General features: G+C 43.6%; 2 protein-coding genes across 5 annotated transcripts in view; both read left to right on the forward strand.

Moving 5' to 3' along the window:
* The first annotated feature begins 387 nt into the window (after positions 1 to 387).
* Positions 388 to 7204, forward strand: zbtb43 (zinc finger and BTB domain containing 43). Its single transcript, XM_010893610.4, has 2 exons — positions 388 to 489; positions 1787 to 7204. Exon 2 carries the CDS (start codon positions 1807 to 1809, stop codon positions 3172 to 3174), a length of 1368 nt encoding a protein of 455 aa, XP_010891912.1. The 5' UTR covers positions 388 to 489; positions 1787 to 1806; the 3' UTR covers positions 3175 to 7204.
* A 3943-nt stretch (positions 7205 to 11147) lies between these two features.
* The window catches only part of LOC105024020 (ras-specific guanine nucleotide-releasing factor RalGPS1), a 130050-nt gene continuing 116264 nt past the window's right edge, over positions 11148 to 24933 (forward strand). For all 4 annotated transcript variants that reach the window (XM_029117012.2, XM_029117011.2, XM_029117013.2 and 1 more), the window contains exon 1: positions 11148 to 11225. The gene's annotated coding sequence lies outside the window, so the exon portion shown is untranslated. The remainder of the gene's footprint in view (positions 11226 to 24933) is intronic.

A 24933-nucleotide genomic window follows, 5' to 3' on the forward strand; every position in this document is an offset into this window, starting at 1 on the left:
ATTTTCCCATGGACTGCATACTAATGCACACGGGTTTGTTTGCAAATAAAATACAGTATATTTTTTTACGATATATAGACAAAAGGTGTTTTCCACGATATTTGTTTTTTTTTTTAAATCTTAGATCGGCCCATTCTACGTAGGCGACCTTCACCAAACTGAATATGCTATTTAATATACATTGATTTATAGAATGACGTTAACTGAAATATAAATTGAAAACCTATTATTTACTATTTCACAATTTCGATGTAAAATTATGTTTTAATGAACGTTACCACTTTCAGCCCTCGCCTCTGTCTAGCTATTATAAATGAACTTACCCAGGTGGGGGCGGGCCGGAGGGCGGGTTTGTTTACATTGCTCATCACGCGCCATGCGATTCTTGGTTACGTGATGACGTATGTTGAAAGATATCCGATGGAACCTTGAACTCGGAAGAGAAGCGGTTGTTGTATTCTAAATTAAGAGATAAAAATGAAATCAAAGGTGAGAAAACGTTATTTTGTATCCATGTATGATACCTAGAGTTTGACGTACAGCAACCCATTCTTGAAAACCTAGGAAAACATGATACTCGTTAGGATTTTATGTATTCAGGACATGCTACTTGGTTAGCGCGTCCAAGCTAGCCAGCTTCTGCTACACAATTTTTTTTTCCGGCATCGTGTGAATCACACGGGAAATGGAAATGTGACACTTGCACGCAGTGGTCTGCTTACACATATGCACTTAATGATTTGAATATGTTGAAATCAAAAACTATATGGCTTGCATACGTTTTCCTTAATTTAATATTCAATTGTATTCGGTTGATGACAGCTTCTGTCGTTGGGTATCATTGAGAACACCCCACTTATGTAAATGATAATGGCCATCTTAAGCAAGTTCTAGCTACTCCATGTGATGTCCTTTGGTTCAATATGATTTAAAATAATTTGCCATATTAACTGGCTTAGATTGCAAACAAATATCCCATGTATTGTTTTTATCACACATTCAAGCTGAATGGGAGAAATAGTGGATTATTGAGAGATCTTTGACAAATCACAAACTACTCTCTGGTTACAAGAGGAATGCAATACAAAGTCCTGTGTCCAGCAGTACCTGTTTTAGATCTAGAAGAATGCCAGTTTATATACAACTAAAGTACAGTAGCTATTCTATGTAATCTGTTGTAGGGAAAGGTTCCATAGCCTGACAGAAAAGTTAAGTACATCAAAACTTCTTTGGTTAAAGCAAGTTATATTCAGGGGTTGAATTATTTCTGCCTGTGGAATGCCGCCATAGAAAGCATGATTAAGAATCCCAATTCTTTAACCCAGTCCAATTCTGTGGCACGTTCAGCTGGGATTTTGGAGCCGTTGAATGGAAATATGCTATGAAGAACCAACATGTGTTGAACTTGGTAATGAACTATGGCACATGGCAGCTCTTTTTATTGAATTTCTGTCCATAATGGTTAATAGGCTTCCATAAATCCAACTGTTCCACCATTTGGTTGTTTTGGCCAGGCCTGGTGTAAAGCAGTGAGTTGCATATTGAAAGCACCCAACCATTAATTAAGTCCCGCCCTCTTCCTGTTTTTCAATGGGTTGTTCAGTACAGCAGAGAAAAGTGAAAATAATTTTGCACGTCCAACTTATTAGGTGTGGGGCAGGAACAATGATTAAAAAAAAAATAAGAATGTCCTTAGATCTGGTATGCTCCCAAGGTGAATTTCACACATCACTTTGGGTTTATTCATTCTGCATGTCAGTAACCAAATGATGTACACTTTTCCAAGCTTTGAACCCCCTGGTGACTATGGAGGCTGAGGGCAGCGTGCTCCGTGTGGACTTCCCCAACTTCTCCGGGTCCCTGCTGCAGAAGCTCAACCAGCAGCGGCAGAGGGGCCAGCTATGTGACATCATCGTGGTCATCCAGGGCCACCAGTACCGCGCCCACCGCGCCGTCCTGGCTGCCAGTTCACCGTACTTCTGCGACCAGGTGCTGCTGAAAAACAGTGCCCGCTGCGTCTTGCCCGATGTAATGCACCCGTGTGTGTTCGAGCGCCTCCTTCTCTCCTGCTACACGGGGACACTTCACCTCCCGGCCGGGGAGGTGGTGGCCTTCCTCACCGCGGCCAGCTTCCTCCAGATGTGGCACGTTGTGGACAAGTGCACTGAGCTCTTGGAGGTGGTTGGAAGTGGTCCTAGCTCGCTGACGCACAAGTCTTCCAGCGGCCCGGGGGACAGGCTTTCCCCAGGGGACAGCAGTTATCACAGCCCTGAGGAGGGCTCACTGGGCCTGGAGGCCGGAGGAGGAGGAGCGATGGAGGGTTTTGCCAAAATGGAGATGGATCAGCTCCTGGAGAACAGCTTCTCCCCGCCCACTTTGGAAAACAACGGTGCCCAGGCTGGCTGCTCCCCGCTGGCTGACCATGAGAGCTCAGGCAGCGAGGCTGCCAGCCAGGAGGGGGATGACGAGGAGGGCGGCGAGGGGGACTTTCAGTACTCCCGACCTGCGTATGTACCGCCCAGCATCATGGGACACAGGAAATGGGTCCAGGTCAAGTCGGAGAGGCGTGAGGACTGTGTCGGCGGGGAGCCTGCTGTCCCTGACCCCGACCAGCACAGCCTCGGCCAGCCGTCAGTCAGTCGGGGCTCTGCGGACGACGGCGTCGACGACAAGATGGCGGCGCGGCTGGAGGAGAGCCTGGAAGAGGACCCGCTGGACTTTTACGGCACCTCCATGGAGGGCTTCTCCGCCGACAAGGCCGACGGGACACCGCCCGGCCAGAGAATAGACCTGCCCGCTGGGGAAGGCACGGGCGGAAACCCCGGGGGCGTCCAGGAAGAGACCTCCCACTCGGGCTTCGCCTCAGTGGCCTATAAGCTGTATCCGTGCCAGTGTGGCAAGAGTTTCACCCACAAGAGCCAGCGGGACCGGCATATGAGCATGCATCTGGGCCTGAGGCCGTACGGCTGCGCCGTGTGCGGCAAGAGCTTCAAGATGAAGCACCACCTGGTGGGCCACATGAAGATCCACACTGGCGTCAAGCCGTACGAGTGCAGCCTGTGCGCCAAGCGCTTCATGTGGCGGGACAGTTTCAACCGCCACACGTCCTCCTGTACCAGGGCGCACCAGGCCCGGCGGGCCGTCAACGAGCAGCAGGCCGCCCAGATCTGCTGACCCCAGCCCCCCCCCCCCCCTTACACAAACACGGCCTTGTAATAGTTTCACTGATCCGGCTTCCCAGACGGGCTGATCCTTGATCGCATTTTTAAAAACTCCTGCTTAGATGATTCATCTTGGGTAGTTTCAGAGCCACGTCACAAGTCAACTGATCCTGGATCAGAATTCTTGCCTCGGCTGGGATTCCGGATTTCTGGTGAAATCAGCTGCCGGTCTGCTGTGGGTTGACTTGGTCATGAGATGTGGGGTGTAAATGTAAATTGACTTTGGAGTAGGATTGTGGGGGTCACACGTCCAACGTGGGGTCTGTGTTACCTCAGTGTTCTCACAGAGAGGCAACGATAGCACACTGGTTAAAGCCGCTGCGTTTCCTGGTTATCAGTCAGAGAAGGGCCTTTCAGCTTGTTGACAGCGTTACCTTCCTCAGATGGAGGACTAGGTGGTATACAACCACAAACTAAATTCCTGTTTTCGTAGTTGGTAGGTTAGGATTAGTAATGCTGGTTATGATAATTAACGTAGCGGGTTAGAAGAACTTATGCAGGAGGTTAGAAGAATTCAGTTAGCACGATAGGATAATGAAAATTAGGGTTAAGGTTAGTATAATTGTTAGGGTAAGCCAAAGTGCTAAAATTCTCTCTAAAAATTATGGCGGTTTTGACAAATAATGCTCCCGGATTCCGTCCATAGCTGTATACTGTCGAGCCGCGGCTCCTCCTCAGGGCGACAGTATGTTGTAGAATAGCGCCATTCATCATGTCGGTCAGCCAGGAATTCCCTCGAGGAGCCAGGATCAATGCCCTCGGAAGATGGTGCCGATTCAACTGTTGACCACAACTGAGCTTGCTGGTACCACAACGACTTGTGTATCAGGACAAGACAAGGCTAACTCGTCTGACTTCCTTTACACCCACTATTGACAGTGCTGAGCCAATTCACCCCAGCCAGAGTTTCCCAGATACTGACGGCACGCGGCAATTTAGGATTAGAACCCTAGTCGAAATGACACCGTTGCACTGCAAGGGAGCAGCTCGGGAGACCCGCACAACTTCTGGTTTGTCATCCGATAACTTCTCACATCTGTCATTTTGAAAGTCAGGAATTCTCTGTATCGTGGTATACAAACCATTTATTTATTCATGTTTTTTGGGAGTTGATTTGTGTAAATTAAGCAGTGTATATTTGAAATGCTTGTACATTTGTAGGAAATGATGGTAGTTTATGGTAAGTAGTGTTTGTCGAGGTGTGCCAATGTACTGTATAGCCTAAGTTAAGGTCAATAAAACCTGGAAGGCTATTGAGCTAGCTATGTAAATGGAATAGTGCTTATTATTCGTTTGTATATTTATTCGCACATATTTGCTGTACTTAACATATTTTAGAGTCATACATTTCAGTTTTGGAAATCAGCATTGTTTTAATGAAATAACGGCACAGCCAAGCTGTTAATCAATGGAAATCAAATTTGAGAACACTGTTGGTCCGTGCAGTGAGCTGGTCCTACTACTCAGTGAAAAGGGATGTGTTACCTCTGCTGTCATGCAATGTACGGCTCTCGTCGGAAATCACCGGCGTGCATAAAATCAATGGCCACGGACTAACTCTAGTTTGCCGTATTGAACATACTTTCAAGTCATCCATTTATGTTTTGTGAATGGCATTCTATGAGGAACTTAAACCTACAGTGTGACTTTCTGGTGGTTTAATCTAGCCTAAGTGGTCTCTACACCTTCTTACAGTCAGTCAGTTTTTATTTAACTTCTCACAGAGTTAAATAAAAAAACAATACAAGGTTAGAATATCTCGTTTTAAATCAAATATAGAATAGGTCATAGGTTATGCGAAGTATGTCATAAGACATTAGGGTTCATATGGGCGGTGCTGTCTGAGCTGTGATGCTATGTCCGTTTTATACTGTTTCAACTCAACAGGATTTTCATGATTTTATATTTCCAAACAACAGTTGATATGTTTGTTTAACCTGGAAACCTCAATTACACGTACTGAAACCTCAATATATTATAAAATATTTACAGATATTTTTGGGAAAATAGATAAAAATAGATGTACAATAGCACAAAAAGACAACTGTACCATAATATGTAGTTACATGGCCGTGGTCAGTGGATGTCCAGTGGACACAACCTTCTCACCTTCCAGGGACATCTTAACACATCTAGATTACTTCTAGTTTGAGAACCACTGTCTCAATGAATGTATGACTGACATGTTTGAGTCATTGTTCAATGTGTATCATAATATCATTTTTTATGAGTGTGGGTTAAGGGAACGGGAGAGATTATCCTTGAACTATAAAGTTGAAATCCTTAAAGTAATTGTGAAGATGTGACAATTGGCACTTTTACCAGAAGCAGTATGCCACAATATGTCCACAGGTTTTACTTGTTTTTATTATTGCCTGGAAGTTTTCCAAAAAATATTGACCTCTGTTGGTAATGCTTAGTATAGAAGTGGTGTTGTTTCATTACTGAATTTTTCAACCTGTTTCACAAATGTGTTGCAGGTGTCTGGAATTGGTCATTTCTCATAATTCCGCTGCATTCTTGATTACTATTATACAAATTGTATTTTTGTAACGACAGTTAATGAAACTCGACAATCGTTTTAAAGTGACAGTTGTTAGCCTATTTCATGTGAAAGCTAACCTTGGTTTATTTAATGCAGAGTATTTGAGACTAGGGCAGTTGTAACACTAGTCTTTTACGCTGTTACTCAGAGAACTTGAACTAGGACAGCGGATTTATGATTCAAGGAAACGTACGTGTGTATCTTAACACCGTTTATGTATCCGTCCATAAGAAGGTCACTATATTTCGATGTGAAAAGGTCAGGATGTCATTTCCCACGCCAGGTGTGGTTGTGAAGGTAGCTGTGGTCAAATGAAAAACCTGAAAAAATATTTTAACAAAGTGTTTACAACTGATTCGGCATTCCACAGGACCCTACAGTTATCCAATGCACCTTCTGGGCAGCCATGTCCTTAGCTGCGTGACAACAGTAGTCGGCTAAGCTTGTTGTTCATGTTTAGCCGCCATGTTGATGAAAATAAAGCTGCGTAAAAGCTGCTTGTCCATTAATCGTTAGGAAAATAAATGTACAGCTAATAAAAGGTTTAGGATTTGGGTTAACCCTAACCCTACTTTTAAGCCCAAAAAGAGGATGTGCCCATAAAATGTGCAAATGATAATTAGTTTCATTACTCCCTCTTGCTTCTGTTTGGAGGAACTTAAGGTGTTGCCTTTGCCCCACTCTCCTCTAGCAGATCTCTGCCTGCTGTATGTGATATAATGTATTGAAATTATGCTACTTGCTTTCATTTTTCTTATCAGAGTTTTTGTTGATTTTCAGGTCATCTGGAAAATAAATTCCTTGGGAGTTGTGGGGCTTTGGTATTGTTGAATCTCCATGCAGTCCTTTTCATTTTGTTTTGAAATCATCACTTTGTCTTAAACATTTTATTTTATATATGTGTATATATAATATACATAATTAAAAAATGATAAAATATATTTCATGTTAATTACTTTTTGCCCTTGAAATTATCAGTCTGATCGGAGTTCACAAACCTACCTGATTGGTTGATTTGAGCTAGAACCCACCCGCTATCCCAGCTGAACTGGTGTAATGTAATGAAGTCCGCCTTGCAGTGTCATCTTGCAGTTTGCCAAAAGAACCCTCCCCGTTGAGGCTGAAATCGGTCACTATCATCATTTGTACCTGTTACAGTGTTGCAGTGTTGCAGTGTCATACAAAACATAAGAAAATGTCATTTTTGACTGCCACTAGGCCTTTCAATGGAATTAAAATGCACAGGCTGGGATTTTACTCTAGTTGCTTCTTTAGTGATGCTGTATACAGAAGCCATGGAGAAATGAGAGTAATTATTTATTTTCAGAATAACGAAAGACTGATTGATCAGTAGGACCAATTGAGTTTGTCTAGGAAGATGTTTCTGCTTTTGTGTCCTTATATAAGTGATGAAATTAAAACTACCTCACGCAAATTATCATGTGTCTTTTGATTTTACTATCCAATGAAAGTGGCTCACTGTTTTCCGGAGCCCTTGTACAGCCCCAGACTTGTCACCATTTTGAACATTTTCTTCTTATAGAAGAACGATATGAATGTTTTGTACGAATAAAATGTTTTCAGAAATAAATGTTTTTCCCCTGTGTTACAATGTAATTGTGACGTCTACAAATCCTCTATACTTCCCCAAGTTAAACAAACTACTACCCTAGGTCAACAGTAAAGCCCCAGTGATGGAAGTCAAGGGCCAATCTGTAATTTAATGTAAATGCTGCCACTCTAGGGCAACAGAATGTAGATTGTTATAGTATAAAACCTGAGAACCTGTCCTAGGACAGAAGTTGCAACTGACGTTCAAATGTTGTCAGCTGGGTTACCCTGCTCTGAGCAGCTGTTTGGTCATTGGCTGATCCCTCCTGCTGATAACAACCGGGTCATCAGGAGGGATCAGCCAATTAATTACACTGCTTCAACATGGAAGGGTAGTTCTAAACCAGACCCTCGGCTCTATCCACTAGCTCAGTGTGCCCTCTATTGTCACGTGTTGCTGACAAAACTCCAGCTTGGATTCCCTCACAAACCTTCAGAAAGTGTGTGGGGGGAATCCAAAAATCCATCCAATTCACATTTCACTTTGAGCAACAGAGAATTTAACTGAGGAGGTTTTTCATCTTTAATGTGTCAAATCTCGAGTCAGACCAGGACTTGGTGTCTCATGGGGATTCCACTTGGCTCATACTGTAGCGGAGGCTTCATTGCACACTTGCTAGAATTGGAATCTGGAGGGTCTGAAAAGCCCCTAAACCCTGTTATTTTCTCACTCCGATTTGGGACACCGGTGCAAATGGCTGGTGCACACATGACTGCACAAATAGAGGGGACGGGCTCTAACTGGGATTTAGCAGTAGATCAACCACCATTGAAACCTGCTTAAACACATGCTCATATACATATATACACACACACATATATATATATATATATATACACACATATATATACACATATATATATACATATATATATATAGTCTAGGGAAACTTCTGACAAGGCGAAAAGTAACACATTTTACATAAAACTTGGTTTACATCAGCTGATAGAACTCAAGTGTAGGTTCCATATGGTACCAGCAGATGGCACTGCTAGTCCGCTGTGTTGTAGGTGGTTATGTAGTTTCACTGGTGACAAAGCACTGGACGAACGGTAATGGACTCTAGTTATTTTACTACTGTAAGTGACCAATTCCATATGTCAGTATATTTCAGAAAGAAATACATAGTATGGGGTGTAATCAGATCATCATCCAAGACATCTTGTTGTTTCTGGTCATGCTTCCGACCTGGTCTATCTATAAATAAACTCTGGACTAAGCCCACATGCATTTTTTTATTATTACAATTTGTAGTCTTAATATGTTCACCCGGCATAGCCAGAAGAGGACTGGTCACCCCTCTGAGCCTGGTTCCTCTCTAGGTTTCTAGGGACGGAGGGCTCTCTCGAACTGAGGAATGCTACCCTTTTTGGGGGGTTTCTCTTATCCCTTCCAACTGTTCACGAGAGGGAGAGCGAGAGACAGATTAGACTGTACATTACCTCACTGGTAGACGAGCTGAGCGAGAGATACATGCAGTGTAAGCCCTAGCAATACAAACACATGACAGGTTAGCAAAAGAAAAACACAAAGCCTGGTACACAACAACAGGTATAACCGTGAAACGCTACACAGCGAACAGGTATAACCGTGAAACGCTACACAGCGAACAGGTATAACCGTGAAACGCTACACAGCGAACAGGTATAACCGTGAAACGCTACACAGCGAACAGGTATAACCGTGAAACGCTACACAGCGAACAGGTATAACCGTGAAACGCTACACAGCGAACAGGTATAACAGTGAAACGCAACACAGCGAACAGGTATAACCGTGAAACGCTACACAGCGAACAGGTATAACCGTGAAACGCTACACAGCGAACAGGTATAACCGTGAAACGCTACACAGCGAACAGGTATAACAGTGAAACGCTACACAACAAACAGGTATAAGAGTGAAACACTACACAGCAAACAAGCATTACAGTGGAAGTGTAGGCAATGTCCAACAGCCAATCACTTATTTCAACAACTGACATTAGGCATGTTAGACTCTCTTTACACAGGAAAATCAATTCCAATATTTTGCCCAATTTGATCTGATTGATAAAATGCCCAGTTAGTGACAAGTATTGCAGGACCTTTGTAAACTCTGCTTCAGCCACTGTATTTTCTACACCTCCCACTCATTAACATACTCGTCACCCATCCAATCACATATCCCATCTCTCACTCATGCTGACAAAACCTGAAGATGGTACCTGGTCTGTGTAACCCAAATCAAATACCAGACGTGCACACGTTCTACCAGAACGTTAATGTCGCTACCGGTTCCATCATGCTGTTGCTAAAACGCCAAGGGCCGCTTTCACCGGCACAGATTAAAACAGATTAGGCCTAGACCTGGACAAAAACAAAAATCAAGGGGTTGGGAGATTGCCTTTGAACTTGAGTTTTTAGTCCAGTACTTAATCTGTGCCTGCATCCCACCACTGTTCCCTGTGGGTGCACAGCTCCTGGCCTCCCACTGCTTGCCTGCCTTTGAAGCTGAGAAGGGTCAGCCCTGGTCGGTGACAGGATGCTGATGGCAGTGGCAATGGAGGACCAGCAGGGGCCAGAAAAAGATCATGTCCTAAAGCCCCAGGGCGGTAAATGGGATATTGTCCGCTTATTATTGAGCGTGTTAAACCCAGGGTCGTGGCTACATTTCCGGTCTGTATTTGTGTCATGGACATCTGTTAGTCCCCTGCTTAACGTGGCTCATTGGTTCACTCTCCTCCACCTGAAATGGGTTTGTTTGCCCTAAAGTTACTATATGTATGTACCTCTGGATTTACAGTATTTTTGCTGTAAAACACTTGCTTACACGCGTGATAACGACTTATACTTGTACATGCCTGTAATAATTAGAGTCCAGAAGAATTAATGATAAACATGTCTAACAGGGATTGTCCATTGTCATGGACTCCATATTAAAGAGGTTTAAATAATTTTGATGAAATGATAAGCAAAACTAGATTTTGCCAATAAGTCATGTTGAGACCTTAGGCTGGTCGATTTGCATAAAAAGACGAATGAGTAAAATTAATGTTATAATAGGGCAGCCTGTGTAAACTAAGCCGTAGAGATAGAATGTTATTTTTCTCTCCATGACAAAGAGAAAAAAAAACATATATAATTATAATATTTGAAACCATGCGTGTTTTAGCATTGGTATTTCAATACTTTTCTTTCAGTATAAGCATTTTCAAATGATGTTGCCAATGCAGCTACTTGCATTTGCAGTTTTATGTATGTATTTAATAATGTATTTCTTATAAATAACTATTCATAAACAACGTTGAACTTATTTCCAAATACGTTATTTGAAATACCCGCAGACACAGTGACACAAGCGCTTCCCTCGAAACCGTGATGAACTAAACGCACCTGCGCGACTGCAGGCTATTTTATTTACATAAGACCCGGTCTGTAAAACTGCTGATTGGTTTGTCTTTACCAGAAGGTGGGGCATCTTGTGAATTCGAAGGGCTGATTAGGCAATCCACCTAGCCGTCAGGTTAAGTGTAGGCTACCTACCTGACACTTCCTGCTGTCGTTGAGTAGTTTTTTTTTTTTTTTTTGCTTTCGTGCGCGTGAATGACATTTCGACATATCACTGCCATGTTTGTATGCCTTTATCAGATGTACTCAATTAAGATTTCCACGTCCTCGGGTTGAAGCGCCGCGACCTTGGGTATTTTCTCGCATTGAACGGATATTGTCGTCAGCATAGCATAGCTTGGATACGTTACTACCAGGATTGGATTGTTGGTTTTGGGGAGTTTTATTATCGTTTACGATCCCCGGTTAATACAGCAGCGAGACGCAACAGCGAGGGACTGGCCCTCGCATTTGGAGCGGTAAGCAACACCTATGATACGGCACATTTGGGTTTAATTTGTTTTCAAGCGTGCAGCCAATGCAGTAAAACTAACCTTTCTCTGCGGTCTTTCATAAACGCCGTGGATTATAGACTATGCGTCACCGAGGGCTTTCCTGCGGGGTAAAGGTGACTTGACCGATGTGGGTGTTTGTACGTTCCACCGTGTCGTACGCACACACATCTCGGTAGGTCTATGCAGTGTTCCCAACTCCGGTCCTCGAGTACTCCCAGCGGCATATCATTTTTGTTCGAGGCCTGGAGAAGCACACTCATTACAAGTCAATTAGGGCCTGATAATTAGTTGACAAGTTGAATCAGATGTGCTTGGCTGGGGTTACATTAAAAATGTGTGTACTGTTTGGGGGTATTCGAGGACCGGAGTTGGGAACCACTGGTTCTATGCGACACGTTTTGCGTTGTCCTCGTGACTTCAGTTATCAGTAGATGTAATGACGGGTTTCGATAATATCGGTGATATCAGTGGTGATACTGTCCGCCATGTAATATTGCCAATGTACAATGAAGATTTGTCTTCATTTGTTAATCCAGTCATTCATAAAAGCCCGGTCAGCAGTTGGTTTATACATATCTACCGTTCTGTAGTCTATGTACCTCTCGATCCTCGAACGTTTGTAATGAAAGTGTAAACACATCATCGTCAACATGATAAACCCAATTATTTTTTTTAATGCTGTTCTGTCGTCCATCCATAATTCTACAATGGGATAAAAGACCGTGCTCCTGCCGAACCCCTTTTCACCGAAACCGTGGCAGGGACGATCTTTGTTAGAGTTTCAACTGCTGATTGCGGCTTTAGAGATATGTACCGTACACGGGCGGCATAGGCAACATTATGGACTGCTAATTCTAATTAACGTTCCACATTTCGATTCTAGATTTTGGTGAGCCTATTCATCTGTTCTCTGGGTGATTACAACGCCAATGCCAACAGTGTCCAATTTACCACGATTCAGCACATCTTTAAAACATGTTTACCGAATTCCTTCTGCTGAAACAGACCCAACATTATTGCTCCTTAGCACGTTTCACTGCACAGTGATATAAGCAAAACAGGACTGCTATTGGATAGCTCCTAATACCGCTTCTTCTATCACTGCTTAATGGCATTCAGTACTTTGTTGCAGATAATTGGCTGGGATGTAAGAGATAAGACTAAATATGACTGCCGATCTTGCTGGGTACAGTCTTTATAATTTCATTCTGTTGCGTCCAGAGTGATGCACTATCAATTCCCCTTACCTCGCCTAAATGCAAAATTGTGTGATTTTAAAAGTGGAATTAACAGAAGGATAACCTTACCCAGCAAAATATTTCCATGTTTTTATTTTTTTCTTCTTCCATTGCCACTTTCACCCCAGGTTTGATATTTTCTTGTGGTCTCAGGGCATGGGGTGGTTGCCTTGTAAGGACTCGGCACACAGAACCACCCATTTAATTTAACTTGGTGTATTGCACATTGCAGGTAGACCAAGAATGGCAACTGATCATAGCATTTCGAAGGCCTTGGGCCACTCTCATGCTGCAACTGTTGACCCCCTCCTACAAGAATTCCCTCGAAACTTTGAGTAACTTTGTAGGAATCTTCCCCCCCGCCCCCCCCCCCCCCAAGAAATTTAGTTTCTGAGGTGAGTTTCCTGTGTGGCACTGGGCCATACCTGCAGGCCTGCGCTCCAAGGCTAGCAGCATTGTTTCATTCTCATATGTTGCCAGTCTGGTATTCGAAGAGATTGAAAGGATGTCCTCCTCCAAACCCAGATGTGTCTGAGCCATGAGATCAAAATTTTGATGTAAAATATGGCAGTTGGATTTGGCGGTTTGCCATTACATTTTTCTGTGACCTGCAGACTTTCATGTGATTAATTCAACAACCAAATCTGTTAACGCGCTTCATGTGGAATGAGAGAGAAAGCTGCTGTTGGACTGGAACAGAAGGTCTAAGCTAAGCGTATGAATCGTTACCACCTGTGACTATAATGTTATTATAAAGACGCTGCACTTTGTGAAATAATTTGACAGGGATTTATTTTACCCTTTTTCGTCAACTGTTCTCTTTTTAGTTTTCTCAGATGGTCCAGCACCATTGTGAGGCAATCACTTTTTTGGGGCATAATTGTCATTCCTGAATAAAAAAGAGAGAACTGTATTAAAAATCATACTTCTGTGCTTTGTTCTGGGGTTAGTGGTCTAAAATCCCAAATCTGCCATCTGGCGAGTGGTTTGAGACCTGGCTGGTCTGTCGGTGCCCTTTTCTCTTTTTGCCACAGCAAATCTCCTTAGCCTTCCTACTTATTTGTCATTAAAATAATAAAATAACCCTCACTACTTAAGAAATCTGTATCTTCACATTTCACACCAAGTTATTATATACAAATCTCTTTTAGCTTTGTTTGAAATTACAGCTATTATTTATCAGACCCCTTGAATGTGTGGAAGGACCTGTAAGACTGAACGTCTGTGAAGAGTTAGCGTGTTGCTTTTGTAGTACTTTAAAGCAACCAGATCTAATCATGCAGTACTTCCTGTAGAAAATGGCTAAGTTATTTAGTTGTTCAACTCTGTATCTCTAGCATCTTTTATTTTAATACAGACAGTTTAGTTGCTTCTCACTGGGTCTCATGTCTATACTGCCTCACAGAATTAGTCAATTCTTGCTTACCACACTTTGGTGCTTTTATTAGTTGAGCCTGCACATGAAGTTCAGGGTCTGTGGGTGTTTATTCACGCAACAATCTGGTCCTAGGAATCCTGTTCACCTGATATTACAAAGATACGTTTGTGTAACAGGTCTGTTGGACCACACAATATTGTCTGAAATCAAACCATTGCTAGATTTTGACCAAATATTGTAGTTATATTGATACTGCTATTCATGATGCGATGTATGGCTCTGGGCAAGGATTTAGACTGGGTGATCTGTTGGACTCCTGGAGCCGCAATGACTAATTGACAAGCAAACTAGCCAAGCAGTGTGGCTCTTGTTTGGAACATTTCGTTGTTTGTAACAATATGGCATGATCGATCGATCGATTGATCGTTGCCTAATCTTTGGTAATGCAGTTGTGCTATTTCTCATCATGTGTTGGGGTTGAACTAGACAGGAACTGAGCGCCTCTTTGATGTTGTTACGGCCCTGCTGTCCAAGCCCGTATTTGTTTTAATGGTCTTGGCATATTGCGCTGAATCGTCCAGTGTGACGTGGGATGTTCTCTTGATAATATTACTGTTATATCAACACTCATTGAACCTGTTTAACAGCTGTGTTCATCACTTGACGGCCCAGTGGACCTAGCAGTCCACTTCACTGCACACAACTTAGAGTGTTTGAAAGCGTTGTCGTTTCTAATAAATACATTCCGGTATAGGGCGAAGGAACAGCTGACTTGCTGCCCTTTTATATAATCATGACCCCTGCTGGTGAACCTTGTCCTTTAGGTCACCACCCGAGCTGTCTTAGATCTAGTAACTTTAGGCCTGATCGCTAGATTATTGTGTGATAGTTTAAGATTGATATTTCCGGGCATTACATTGTGTCTAGTTTCAGAGGTAAGAATGGGTCATTATGCTTCAGTCACGGGTGTTTTGGAAACAAATCCACTCATTTACATGCCTGTCTCTGTCGGGCAGGCTCGCTTTGTCACTGTCAACAAGGCTTGTCATGATAATCTGTTATTGCTTAAGAATGCCTGATAAAGATGCTGAATATAGCATTCTGGGTTGCCTCCAATGGAAATATCACTTTTATCATCAGTGTTTTTGTTGCACAGGTTCTCAGAAACACACCAAGTGCAAGTATCAATTGGTTCCGGTGGCTCAATCGCTTTCTCCTTTATTGACCTCCGAGGGCAGTGTTTCTGTAGCAGTGGGCGCAGAACCTCTGCTAAGTGAATTAGGGGGAAACACTGAAGATTGAGGCTGTCTACCAAGAACTAGCTTTGGCCCGGCATTAATTGTGGATGCCCTGCATACAGGGGAAAGGAGATAAGCAACAGTTTTTAAGCAGGACTTCTCGGACGTTCTCTGAAATTGTTTGATGGATTTGGTGTGAGCCAGCTGCAGTCAGCCACTCCAGGATGAGGCATCTCGGGTGTTTCGGTGAGCTGGGCTGCAGGCTCCATAGCGGGGAAACCATATAGCGCTGTATTACTTCCTAGTTACGGTCTCTCTATCACCATCAGCTTGCCTGCTGAATGTGGAGTCTCCTCAGCATGGCTGTCAATGAGGTCGGGTGATTTTTGTTTGCAACCAGTGACAGCTGTTTACATGTCTAGCATTGCAAGAGGCAGGTTCCGATGCTAACCTGTGGGCCAGGCTATCAGTTTACAGGCTGACTACAGATCTGGTTATAACCAGTCTGGCACATCCTAAATTACTCATTCTATTTGAGCTCCAATACAGCATGTCTCTGTACTAACACATGTTGTTTGTGAAATAACCAGCTAAGCATACAATGTGACACTGAATATTGCAGTTAACTGACCTTTGTATAGATCTTACTGCGTATGTGTGACTGAACATTTTGTCATGCAACGACTTAAATGACGTCTCCACAGTGCACTCTGAGGGTGGTTGTTGTGAGCAGGTCACCGACAGTAGCAGAGCTGTTGGTGGAAGCTGCGCCTCAAATTTAGCATCAACTTGAGCTGCCTTACTCCTGACCTCATCCTCAAGAGGTAAAACTTCAGACTGACCTTAATTTTGTGTCGACCTATGACTGCCTCGCTCTGCTGTTGCCCAAGCTCTCAGCAGAGAGAGACAGAGACTCAGTCACGAAACCTGATTCAGCTGTTCTGTCTCTTCCACTCGGCTGTCTTCCACCCCTTGGCCTCTCAGGCATTCACTCCTGAGCCCTATATGTGCCAGCGTTAGTCTGAGTGCCCCCCCCCCCCTCCGCTCACTCTCTCCGATGCCTCCTTAACGGTTTCCCATGACGACGTCACTTGGCATTCGCTGCTGCTTTTATTGCAGATTGCCAGAACAATGTAGTATGCCCCAAACGAAGGATCTACTTACTACTCCATTTGGACTTTCGAGACCCATTTGCCAGTCCAGCACCAAGGATGGATTTAAAGGCTTGAGCTAATGTCAAGGGCTTCTCAGCTGGGATACTGGTCTTGATTTTTATCAACAGTCACACAGGCTGCCTTGTTTTTCACGTGTACAGTCAACCTTTGCTTTCCGATTGCAGCGTTTGCAGCGCTGTCTGACATATCACCTGACTCACTTTTTCCCTCCACTCCCATCAAAATGTGTCTATGGCAACTCATCACAAGTGTTAAAGATTTGGGGAAGCTAAAGATTGCAGCCAGCCAGCCAGCCAGCCAGCTCCCCTCCCCCACTCTGCTCAGCCAGGAAGTCATGTGGGTCAGCCTGTTAGGCCGCGCCCACTCACCTGATGACCGCAATTAGGCTTTCACCTGCCCAAGCCCCAGTGTGTTGGGATTAGACCAAAGAAGAAGCTCCTTGTTATCCAACATCACCTCCATCGGAATCTGTCCCACCCAGGAAGTGATGCGGACAACCCTGCTTAGCCGCCAGCAGACTCCCATAAAGAATCCACTCGTTTAGATGGAGGAGTCCGAGGTCTGCACATGTTGTCGATTTCATTATTAGTAGAAGTTAGTCTGCCTGTTTAATGCGACTTCATTTAAATTCTGAGATGCAGGTCTGGAGGATGTATGCTCTGAAGATGCTGCCACTGAGCCTGGGGAGTGACTTTTTCTTCCCCAGGTTTCCATAGAAGGTCAGACCACATGATAAATGGGTCTGAATCAGTCTCTGCATTTAAAGAGGCACCCAAACAGAAAGTCAAAGGAGAGCCAATGTACATTTTATAGGGTTAAATCCTGGACACGTTTGTAGTGCGAAACTGCATGGTGCAGCGCTTAGTGGTTAATGCATGTTAAATGCTTCTTGGATCACTGAAGATATGTCCAAGACCATCATTTGAAAAAATAGGCTTGTTGAATAATCAGGGCTTCAATGGTTGCACTTCACATTGAAATTAAACAGCTACGTTAATGTTAAGTAGTTATTATATTGTACTGATTACATATTATCCTCTAGCTTATTTGACCATCTACTGTTCTTTTAAAAGTACTCTGAAATGTGGTGTGTTATTCCCCCATTTTTAGCTACCCTAATTTGTAGCTTTTCTGTGTCACTTTGACCGAAGTTGAATTATAGTGGAAAAGGTTGTTTTTACCCAATACTGCAATACTATAATCAAATGGATTACATTTGAATGATTTGTGATTGTGATTCTTATCCCTTTATTTTCTAAGACCTTTTTTGGTGCCTGGCTGGCCGGGCGAAATATCAGCTGTAGTGGTTCCAATGGATGCTGAGGCATCGACGACTGACTTCTAACAGTGTCAGTGCGCTTTAACATTTTGTCTGGTGCTTAAAAACCTTTTTGGTCAGAATCCAGTTCTTTTAATTATGCCTCTGAAGGACCTGGGTTAGCTGGTCTTCCGTGCTCGTACTGTGTGAATGTTGTTTCTCCGGGCGACCCCCTGAAGGCAGTACACACAGCAGCCACTCTGACAAATGTGGAGCTGTGACCCGTTGCCATAACAACGCTTGAGTTGAGTGGGGTTTCTGGGAGTCTGTTGGTTTTAACCTCGGCTGCCTTTTTGAGTACCCCTTCAAAGGATTTTTATTTATTTTTTTATTCTTCATGGTATCAGGCCTTCAAAGTGTTGTCTTTTGTTACACACATGTTCTGGTTGTAAATGCTTGTTGACCCACAGTGACTGCTCCATCAGCAACAGTACAGTCTGACTACAGCTGCAACAGACCGTTGGTCAGGATTGGAACTTGCTCATCTTTGTTGCGGTTTGTCGATCCAGTTTGCTGCATGCTAATCTTGTGACTTGCTTTGTTTAGTTGGTACCCTAGCTACATTTCACAATACAGAAATGTTTCCTGCTCTCTAAAGGGGTGGTTTGTAGGTTTTGCATTGAAGCCCTTCTACATTTTTAATCAGGTGAGCACATTGAAAGCTTTTTTTTCTATCGTAAACCGGTATGAAGAAATATAAAGGGTAGTTTTGTGAGCCGACGCTAACTACCATTTGCACAATGAATAGAAGTCTACAGCAAGCCCTCCTTGCAGAACATTTGAAGGTCGTGGAAGATAATTGGTTACAGTGTATTTGGAGATCAGGAGAGCAATTCAACCGAGTCATTAACTGATGAAGAGAGACCGCAATGATGTTGGAGTGTCAACTGCAGAACATCCATTTGGTGTCTGTGTGTCTCTTTTAATTCCATTGAACAGATTAATTTTGTTATTTGATGTGGAATGTTAAAATACTTTGACAAAGTATAAAAGAGACAAGTTGACAGACCAGTGGCCGGCAGTTAACTGTTTTAAAATCATTGTAGTGATATCATTTTCACAAAGAAAGCTTCTCTCAGGTCTTGGTATCAGTCAGTGTTGTTTTCCTCTCATCTCTTGTGAATCCAGTCGGCTGTCAGACTCCCGTTTTCGTTTTCACATTGCTGTGGTCTCTGAATCCTCCACCTGGTTGTCTGGCCTCCGGTCTCATCAGGCATTCACTGTGTGCTCGGCCCTCTTCTCATCCTTCCCTCTTTGGTCAGGCGGTCTGGAGGGCCCTGAACGACTAGATTATGAAAGAGAAGAGTTTCAGTCAGGCCATCCTTTTTGCTTTTGCTTTCTCTTTTGTGCTTTTGCTTCTTTGCTCTTTTAATATTGCACTCTTCCCCTCTCTCGATGTCACACACACTTTCACTTTTGCTTGCTCTCAATCCCCCAAACATCTTTAATGTAAGGGTGTGTTTTATAGGTTGAATTAAATGGTGCGTTCGTGTGCGTGCCTGGTTGTCTCTCTGTTTCTGTCTTGATGCGTGTGGTTGTATCTCTGTTTCTGTCTTGATGCGTGTGTGGTTGGCAGATTGGCAGAGTGATTGTTTCTGTCTGGGTGGGGGAGAACCAGACCGACCGAGGGGAGGAGCAACTGAAAGGGAGAGAGTGTCTGAGACAATATAGCGTTTGTGTCCCTTTGAATCTCCATGTCTGTCGCATTGCTGTGTGATTCTGACTGTCAAGATAATGTGGTGTTGTCTGCTCTGGCATCCATAGCGCTCCACTGACTAAGGAGCCCTGACATATTCCTCTTAGAGGCGCCAGACATCAAATAAGACCTACAGTCTTTGATTCTTTACTTCCGTTTTCGAAGGGAGACGTGAATGACCGAGACGTTCTTTTGTGATGATGTCAAGCCGGATATAAAGTGCTCATGGTGAACACTACATTAGAAGGACCTAATCAATATTAACTTATTTTCTTTTTGCTGGTTTTCATAAATTGATACTTTTGATAAATTGATAAACATGACTACTTGATTGTGATTCATAAAATCCAGAAAGCATGCATGAATCACAAAATATAGTACTAGAAAATAAAATGTTTTGGCTGTCGATATACTATATACACTGATCAGCCACCTGCCTAATATTGTGTAGGTCCCCCTTTTGCCAACAAAACAGCCCTGACACATTGTGGCATGGACTCCAGTAGACCTCTGAATGTGTGCTGTGGTATCTGCCACCAAGACGTTAGCAGCAGATCCTTTAAGTCCTGTAAGTTGCGAGGTGGATCCTCCATGAATCGGACCTGTTTGTCCAGCACATCCCACAGATGTTAAATTAGATTGAGATCTGGGGAATTTGGAGGCCAAGTCAACCCCTTGAACTCGTTGTTGTGTTCCTCAAACCACTCCTGAACCATTTTTGCTTGTTGCATTATCCTGCTGCAAGAGACCAATGCCATCAGGGAATACTGTTGCCATGAAAGGGTGCACATGGTCTGCAACAATGCTCAGGTAGGTGGTACATGTTAAAGTAACATCCACATGAATGGCAGGACCCAAGGTTTCCCAGCAGAACATTGCCCAAAGCTTCACACGGCCTCCGCCAGCTTGCCTCCTTCCCATAGTGCATCCTGGTGCCATGTGTTCTCCAGGTAAGCAACACACACGCACCCGACCATCCACGTGATGTAAAAGGAAACATGATTCATCAGACGAGGCCACCTTCTTTCATTGCTCTTTGGTCCAGTTCTGATGGTCACATGCCCATTGTAGGCTCTTTCGGCAGTGGACAGGGGTCAGCATGGGCACCCTGACTGGTCTGTGGCTACGCAGCCCCATACGCAACAAACTGTGATGCACTGTGTGTTCTGACACCTTTCTATCAGTACCAGCATTCACTTTTTCAGCAATTTGAGCTACAGTAGCTCGTCTGTTGGATCGGACCACAAGGGCCGGCCTTCACTCCCCACGTGCATCAATGAGCCTTGGGCGTCCATGACCCTGTCACCGGTTCACCGCTTTTTCTTCCTTGGGACAACAAGGGCTGCAGTTCTGGAGATGGTCTGACCCAGTGTTCTATCCATCACAATTTGGCCCTTGTCAAAGTTGCTCAGATCCTTATGGTTGCTAATTTTTCCTGCTTCTAACACATCAACTTTGAGGACAGAATGTTCACTTTCTGCCTTATATGTCCCACCCACTGACAGGTGCTATGATGACGAGATTATCAGTGTTATTCACTTCACCTGTCAGTGGTCATAATGTTATGGCTGATGGGTGTATCAGTGTTATTCACTTCACCTGTCAGTGGTCATCATGTTTTGGCTGATGGGTGTATCAGTGTTATTCCCTTCACCTGTCAGTGGTCATCATGTTATGGTTGATCGGTGTCAAAATGATCCTGCGTTTATTCCCATCATTATTTTAAGTTTTTTTATTCGGTTCAGATTCAAATGTGATCCATGTTTGCTTTTGCTTGTACAGGTGCTGGTCATAAAATTTGAATATCATCAAAAAGTTGATATATTTCAGTAATTCCATTCAAAAAGTGAAACTTGTATAATGTATACATTCATTCCACACATACTGATATATTTCAAGTGTTTATTTCTTTTAATTTTGATGATTATAACTGACAACTAATGAAAAACCCAAATTCAGTATCTCAGAAAATTTGAATATTGTGAAAAGGTTCAATATTGAAGACACCTGGTGCCACTCTAATCAGCTAATTAACCCAAAAAACCTGCAAAGGCCTTTTAAATGGTCTCTCAGTCTAGTTCTGTAGGCAACACAATCATAGGGAAGACTGCTGACTTGACAGCTGTCCAAAAGACGACCATTGACACCTTGCACAAGGAGGGCAAGACACAAAAGGTCATAGCTAAAGAGGCTGGCTGTTCACAGAGTTCTGTGTCCAAGCACATTTAATAGAGAGGCGACGGGAAGGAAAAGATGTGCTAGAAAAGTGTACAAGCAATAGGGATAACTGCACCCTGGAGAGGATTGTGAAACAAAACCCATTCAAAAATGTGGGGGAGATTCACAAAGAGTGGACTGCAGCTGGAGTCAGTGCTTCAAGAACCACCACGCACAGACGTATGCAAGACATGGGTTTCAGCTGTCGCATTCCTTGTGTCAAGCCACTCTTGAACAAAACACAGCATCAGAACCGTCTCGCCTGGGCTAAAGACAAAAAGGACTGGACTGCTGCTGAGTTATGTTCTCTGATGAAAGTAAATGTTGCGTTTCCTTTGGAAATCAAGGTCCCAGAGTCTGGAGGAAGAGAGGAGAGGCACAGAATCCACGTTGCTTGAAGTCCAGTGTAAAGTTTCCACAGTCAGTGATGGTTTGGGGTGCCATGTCATCTGCTGGTGTTGGTCCACTGTGTTTTCTGAGGTCCAATGTCAATGCAGCAGTCTACCAGGAAGTTTTAGAGCACTTCATGCTTCCTGCTGCTGACCAACTTTACGGAGAGGCAGATTTCATTTTCCTACAGGACTTGGCACCTGAACACAGTGCCAAAGCAACCAGTACCTGGTTTAAGGACCATGGTATCCCTGTTCTTAATTGGCCAGCAAACTTGCCTGACCTTAACTCTATAGAAAATCTATGGGGTATTGTGAAGAGGAAGATGCGATACGCCAGACCCAACAATGCAGAAGAGCTGAAGGCCACTATCAGAGCAACCTGGGCTCTCATAACACCTGAGCAGTGCCACAGACTGATCGACTCGACTCGATTCAGGCAAAAGGAGCCCCAATTAAGTATTGAGTGCTGTACATGTTCATACTTTTCAGTTGGCCAACATTTCTACAAATATTTTTTTTGTATTGGTCTTAAGTAATACATTTTCTGAGATACTGATTTTGGGATTTTCATTAGTTGTCAGTTATAATCATCACAATTAAAAGAAATAAACATTTGAAATATATCAGTCTGTGTGTAATGAATGAATGTAATATCTAAGTTTCACTTTTTGAATGGAATTACTGAAATAAATAAACTTTTCGATGATATTCAAATTTTATGACCAGCACCTGTATTGTTAAGACCTGTTTATTGGCTTTTCTTGGGGGTTTTTGTGAGTCCTCATGTGACACTCGTCCTGCATTCCCCTTTACAAAGATCTGGAGGAAGAGAGCACAGACAGCTGGTCATTTGTTTTCTCAGGCCAACCGTCCATAAATGGGCTGGAAAAAAAAGAGAACGCAGACGGAATCACAGGAATCCTGACTTGGTATTATCGTATGTTTCTTTTTTTTACTTTCTCATCCGGCGAGGCGGTGTGGGCCCTTTGCCGCCCCTTTGCCTTCTGCGTCGTGCTGCATGGTTCACCAATATTGCTGTGTCATAGTACTACTGGTGCTGTAGGTAAAAACTCATATTTCACAATTACAAGTTAAAGGTGCACTTCAGTCTGAAATTAACAAGCTCCTTTAAAATCTGAATGTTTTGAAAGTGAACCCACCCGGTCTCCAAAATCGCCATCTGTCCCAGGTGTGATGCACTGCCGGTCATTAGGGGAGGAGCCTGTCCTGCTCTCCGTTTTCATAGGATGCAATCAGATGTCAAGGTGGGACTTTTCACATGGAAAGTGTCGTTTCATTGGAGTCATATGTAGAATCCACCAGAAGAGGTTGTGTGGAATTTTATTTTAAAATTTTAAGCTGTGGGGGAGGGGTGTTTGAATGTGGTGGAGGCTGGAGAGGCAGCTGGTTGTGGATTTTGTCCCTTGGACACATCCTTAACAAAGGCTTCACGCTACCGAGCCCAGGCGGGACTCTGAATGGAGCCCAGGCGGGACTCTGAATGGAGCCCAGGCGGGACTCTGAATGGAGCCCAGGCGGGACTCTGAATGGAGCCCAGGCGGGACTCTGAATGGAGCCCAGGCGGGACTCTGAATGGAGCCCAGGCGGGACTCTGAATGGAGCCCAGGCGGGACTCTGAATGGAGCCCAGGCGGGACTCTCTAGGCACTATAAAACCTAGACTCGGTCCCTCTTCTTGCTTCTGATGAAGTCTGTGACCTCTGGGCTTGTGCGTTTTCTCCATTTACCTGTGTTCCCTGTAGCATGAATGACCCAGTGATGGGTTTCTGAGGTAGATTGTATGACCACTCTGGTTAACTGAACTCTGGGCGGATTAGACTACTGTCATTCTTGCTCCTCGTTCACCTTTCTAACCTAGATGATTTCGGCCAACCCACCCTCATCTTTACTTTTAAGTAAAATTAGAGTAACTATGCTTACAAATCAAAAATAAATATGTAGGATTGGGAGGATAGATTGGATGATATTTGTACTTTAATCAAGTCCAGACCTTTTTCTTTTATAATTGTTACAAATATACAATATCTCACACAAGTGAGTTCACCCCTCACATTTTTGCAAATATTTGATATATTTTCATGGGAAGACACTGAAGAAATGACACTTTGCTACACTGTGAAGTAGTGAGAGTGTACAGCTTGTATAACAGTGTTTGCTGTCTCCTCAAACACAACACAGCCATTAATGTCTAAACCACTGGCAACAAAAGTGAGAACTAAGTGAAAATGTCCAAATTGGGCCTGAAGTGTCAAGATTTTGTGTGGCTACCATTTTCTAGCACTGCCTTAACCCTCTTGGGTATGGAGTTCACCAGAGCTTCACAGGTTGCCACTGGAGTCCTCTTCCACTCCTCCATGACGACATCACAGAGCTGGTGGATGTTAGAGACTTTGCGTTCCTCCACCTTCCATTTGAGGATGGCCCAGAGATGCTCAATTGGGTTTAGGTCTGGAGACATGCTTGGCCAGTCCATTACCTTTACACACTGCTTCTTTAGCAAGACAGTGGTCGGCTTGGAGGTGTGTTTGGGGTTGTTATCATGTTGGAAAAATTGCTGTGTGTTGTGTTATTTTGAGGGGACACTTCTACAAGCTGTACACTCACTACTTTACATTATAGCGAAGTGTCATTTCTTCAGTGTTTTCACATGAAAATATATGCAAAGATGTGAGGAGTGTACTCACTTTTGTGAGATACTGTATAAATAAAATAAACTCAACGGCTGGAATGCTGAAATTCATGTCTCTCTCTCGCTCGCTGTCTTCCTGTCCTCTGGTCTCTCTTCAGAAGAGCTCCTGTAGGGACATTAATTGCAGTGCAGCTGAATAGGGGTGTATAATTATGTCTCCTCCACTCAGGCCGTGTGTCTCCCAGGCCTAATAGCAGCACTGGATCCTCCCCACTGTCATTAAGGAAGCCATGGATAATGGTGGGGAAGGTGAGGGGCAGAGGAACATGATGACGGTTAAAAAAAATAATAATGTTGAGCTGTGGCGCCCC

Source organism: Esox lucius, chromosome 23, assembly GCF_011004845.1.
Source record: "Esox lucius isolate fEsoLuc1 chromosome 23, fEsoLuc1.pri, whole genome shotgun sequence".
In the NCBI taxonomy this organism is placed as follows: domain Eukaryota; kingdom Metazoa; phylum Chordata; class Actinopteri; order Esociformes; family Esocidae; genus Esox; species Esox lucius.

What these genes read in the sequence shown, in the direction of transcription:
- zbtb43 (XM_010893610.4), top strand. Translation starts at nt 1,807, where the DNA reads ATGGAGGCTGAGGGCAGCGTGCTCCGTGTGGACTTCCCCAACTTCTCC.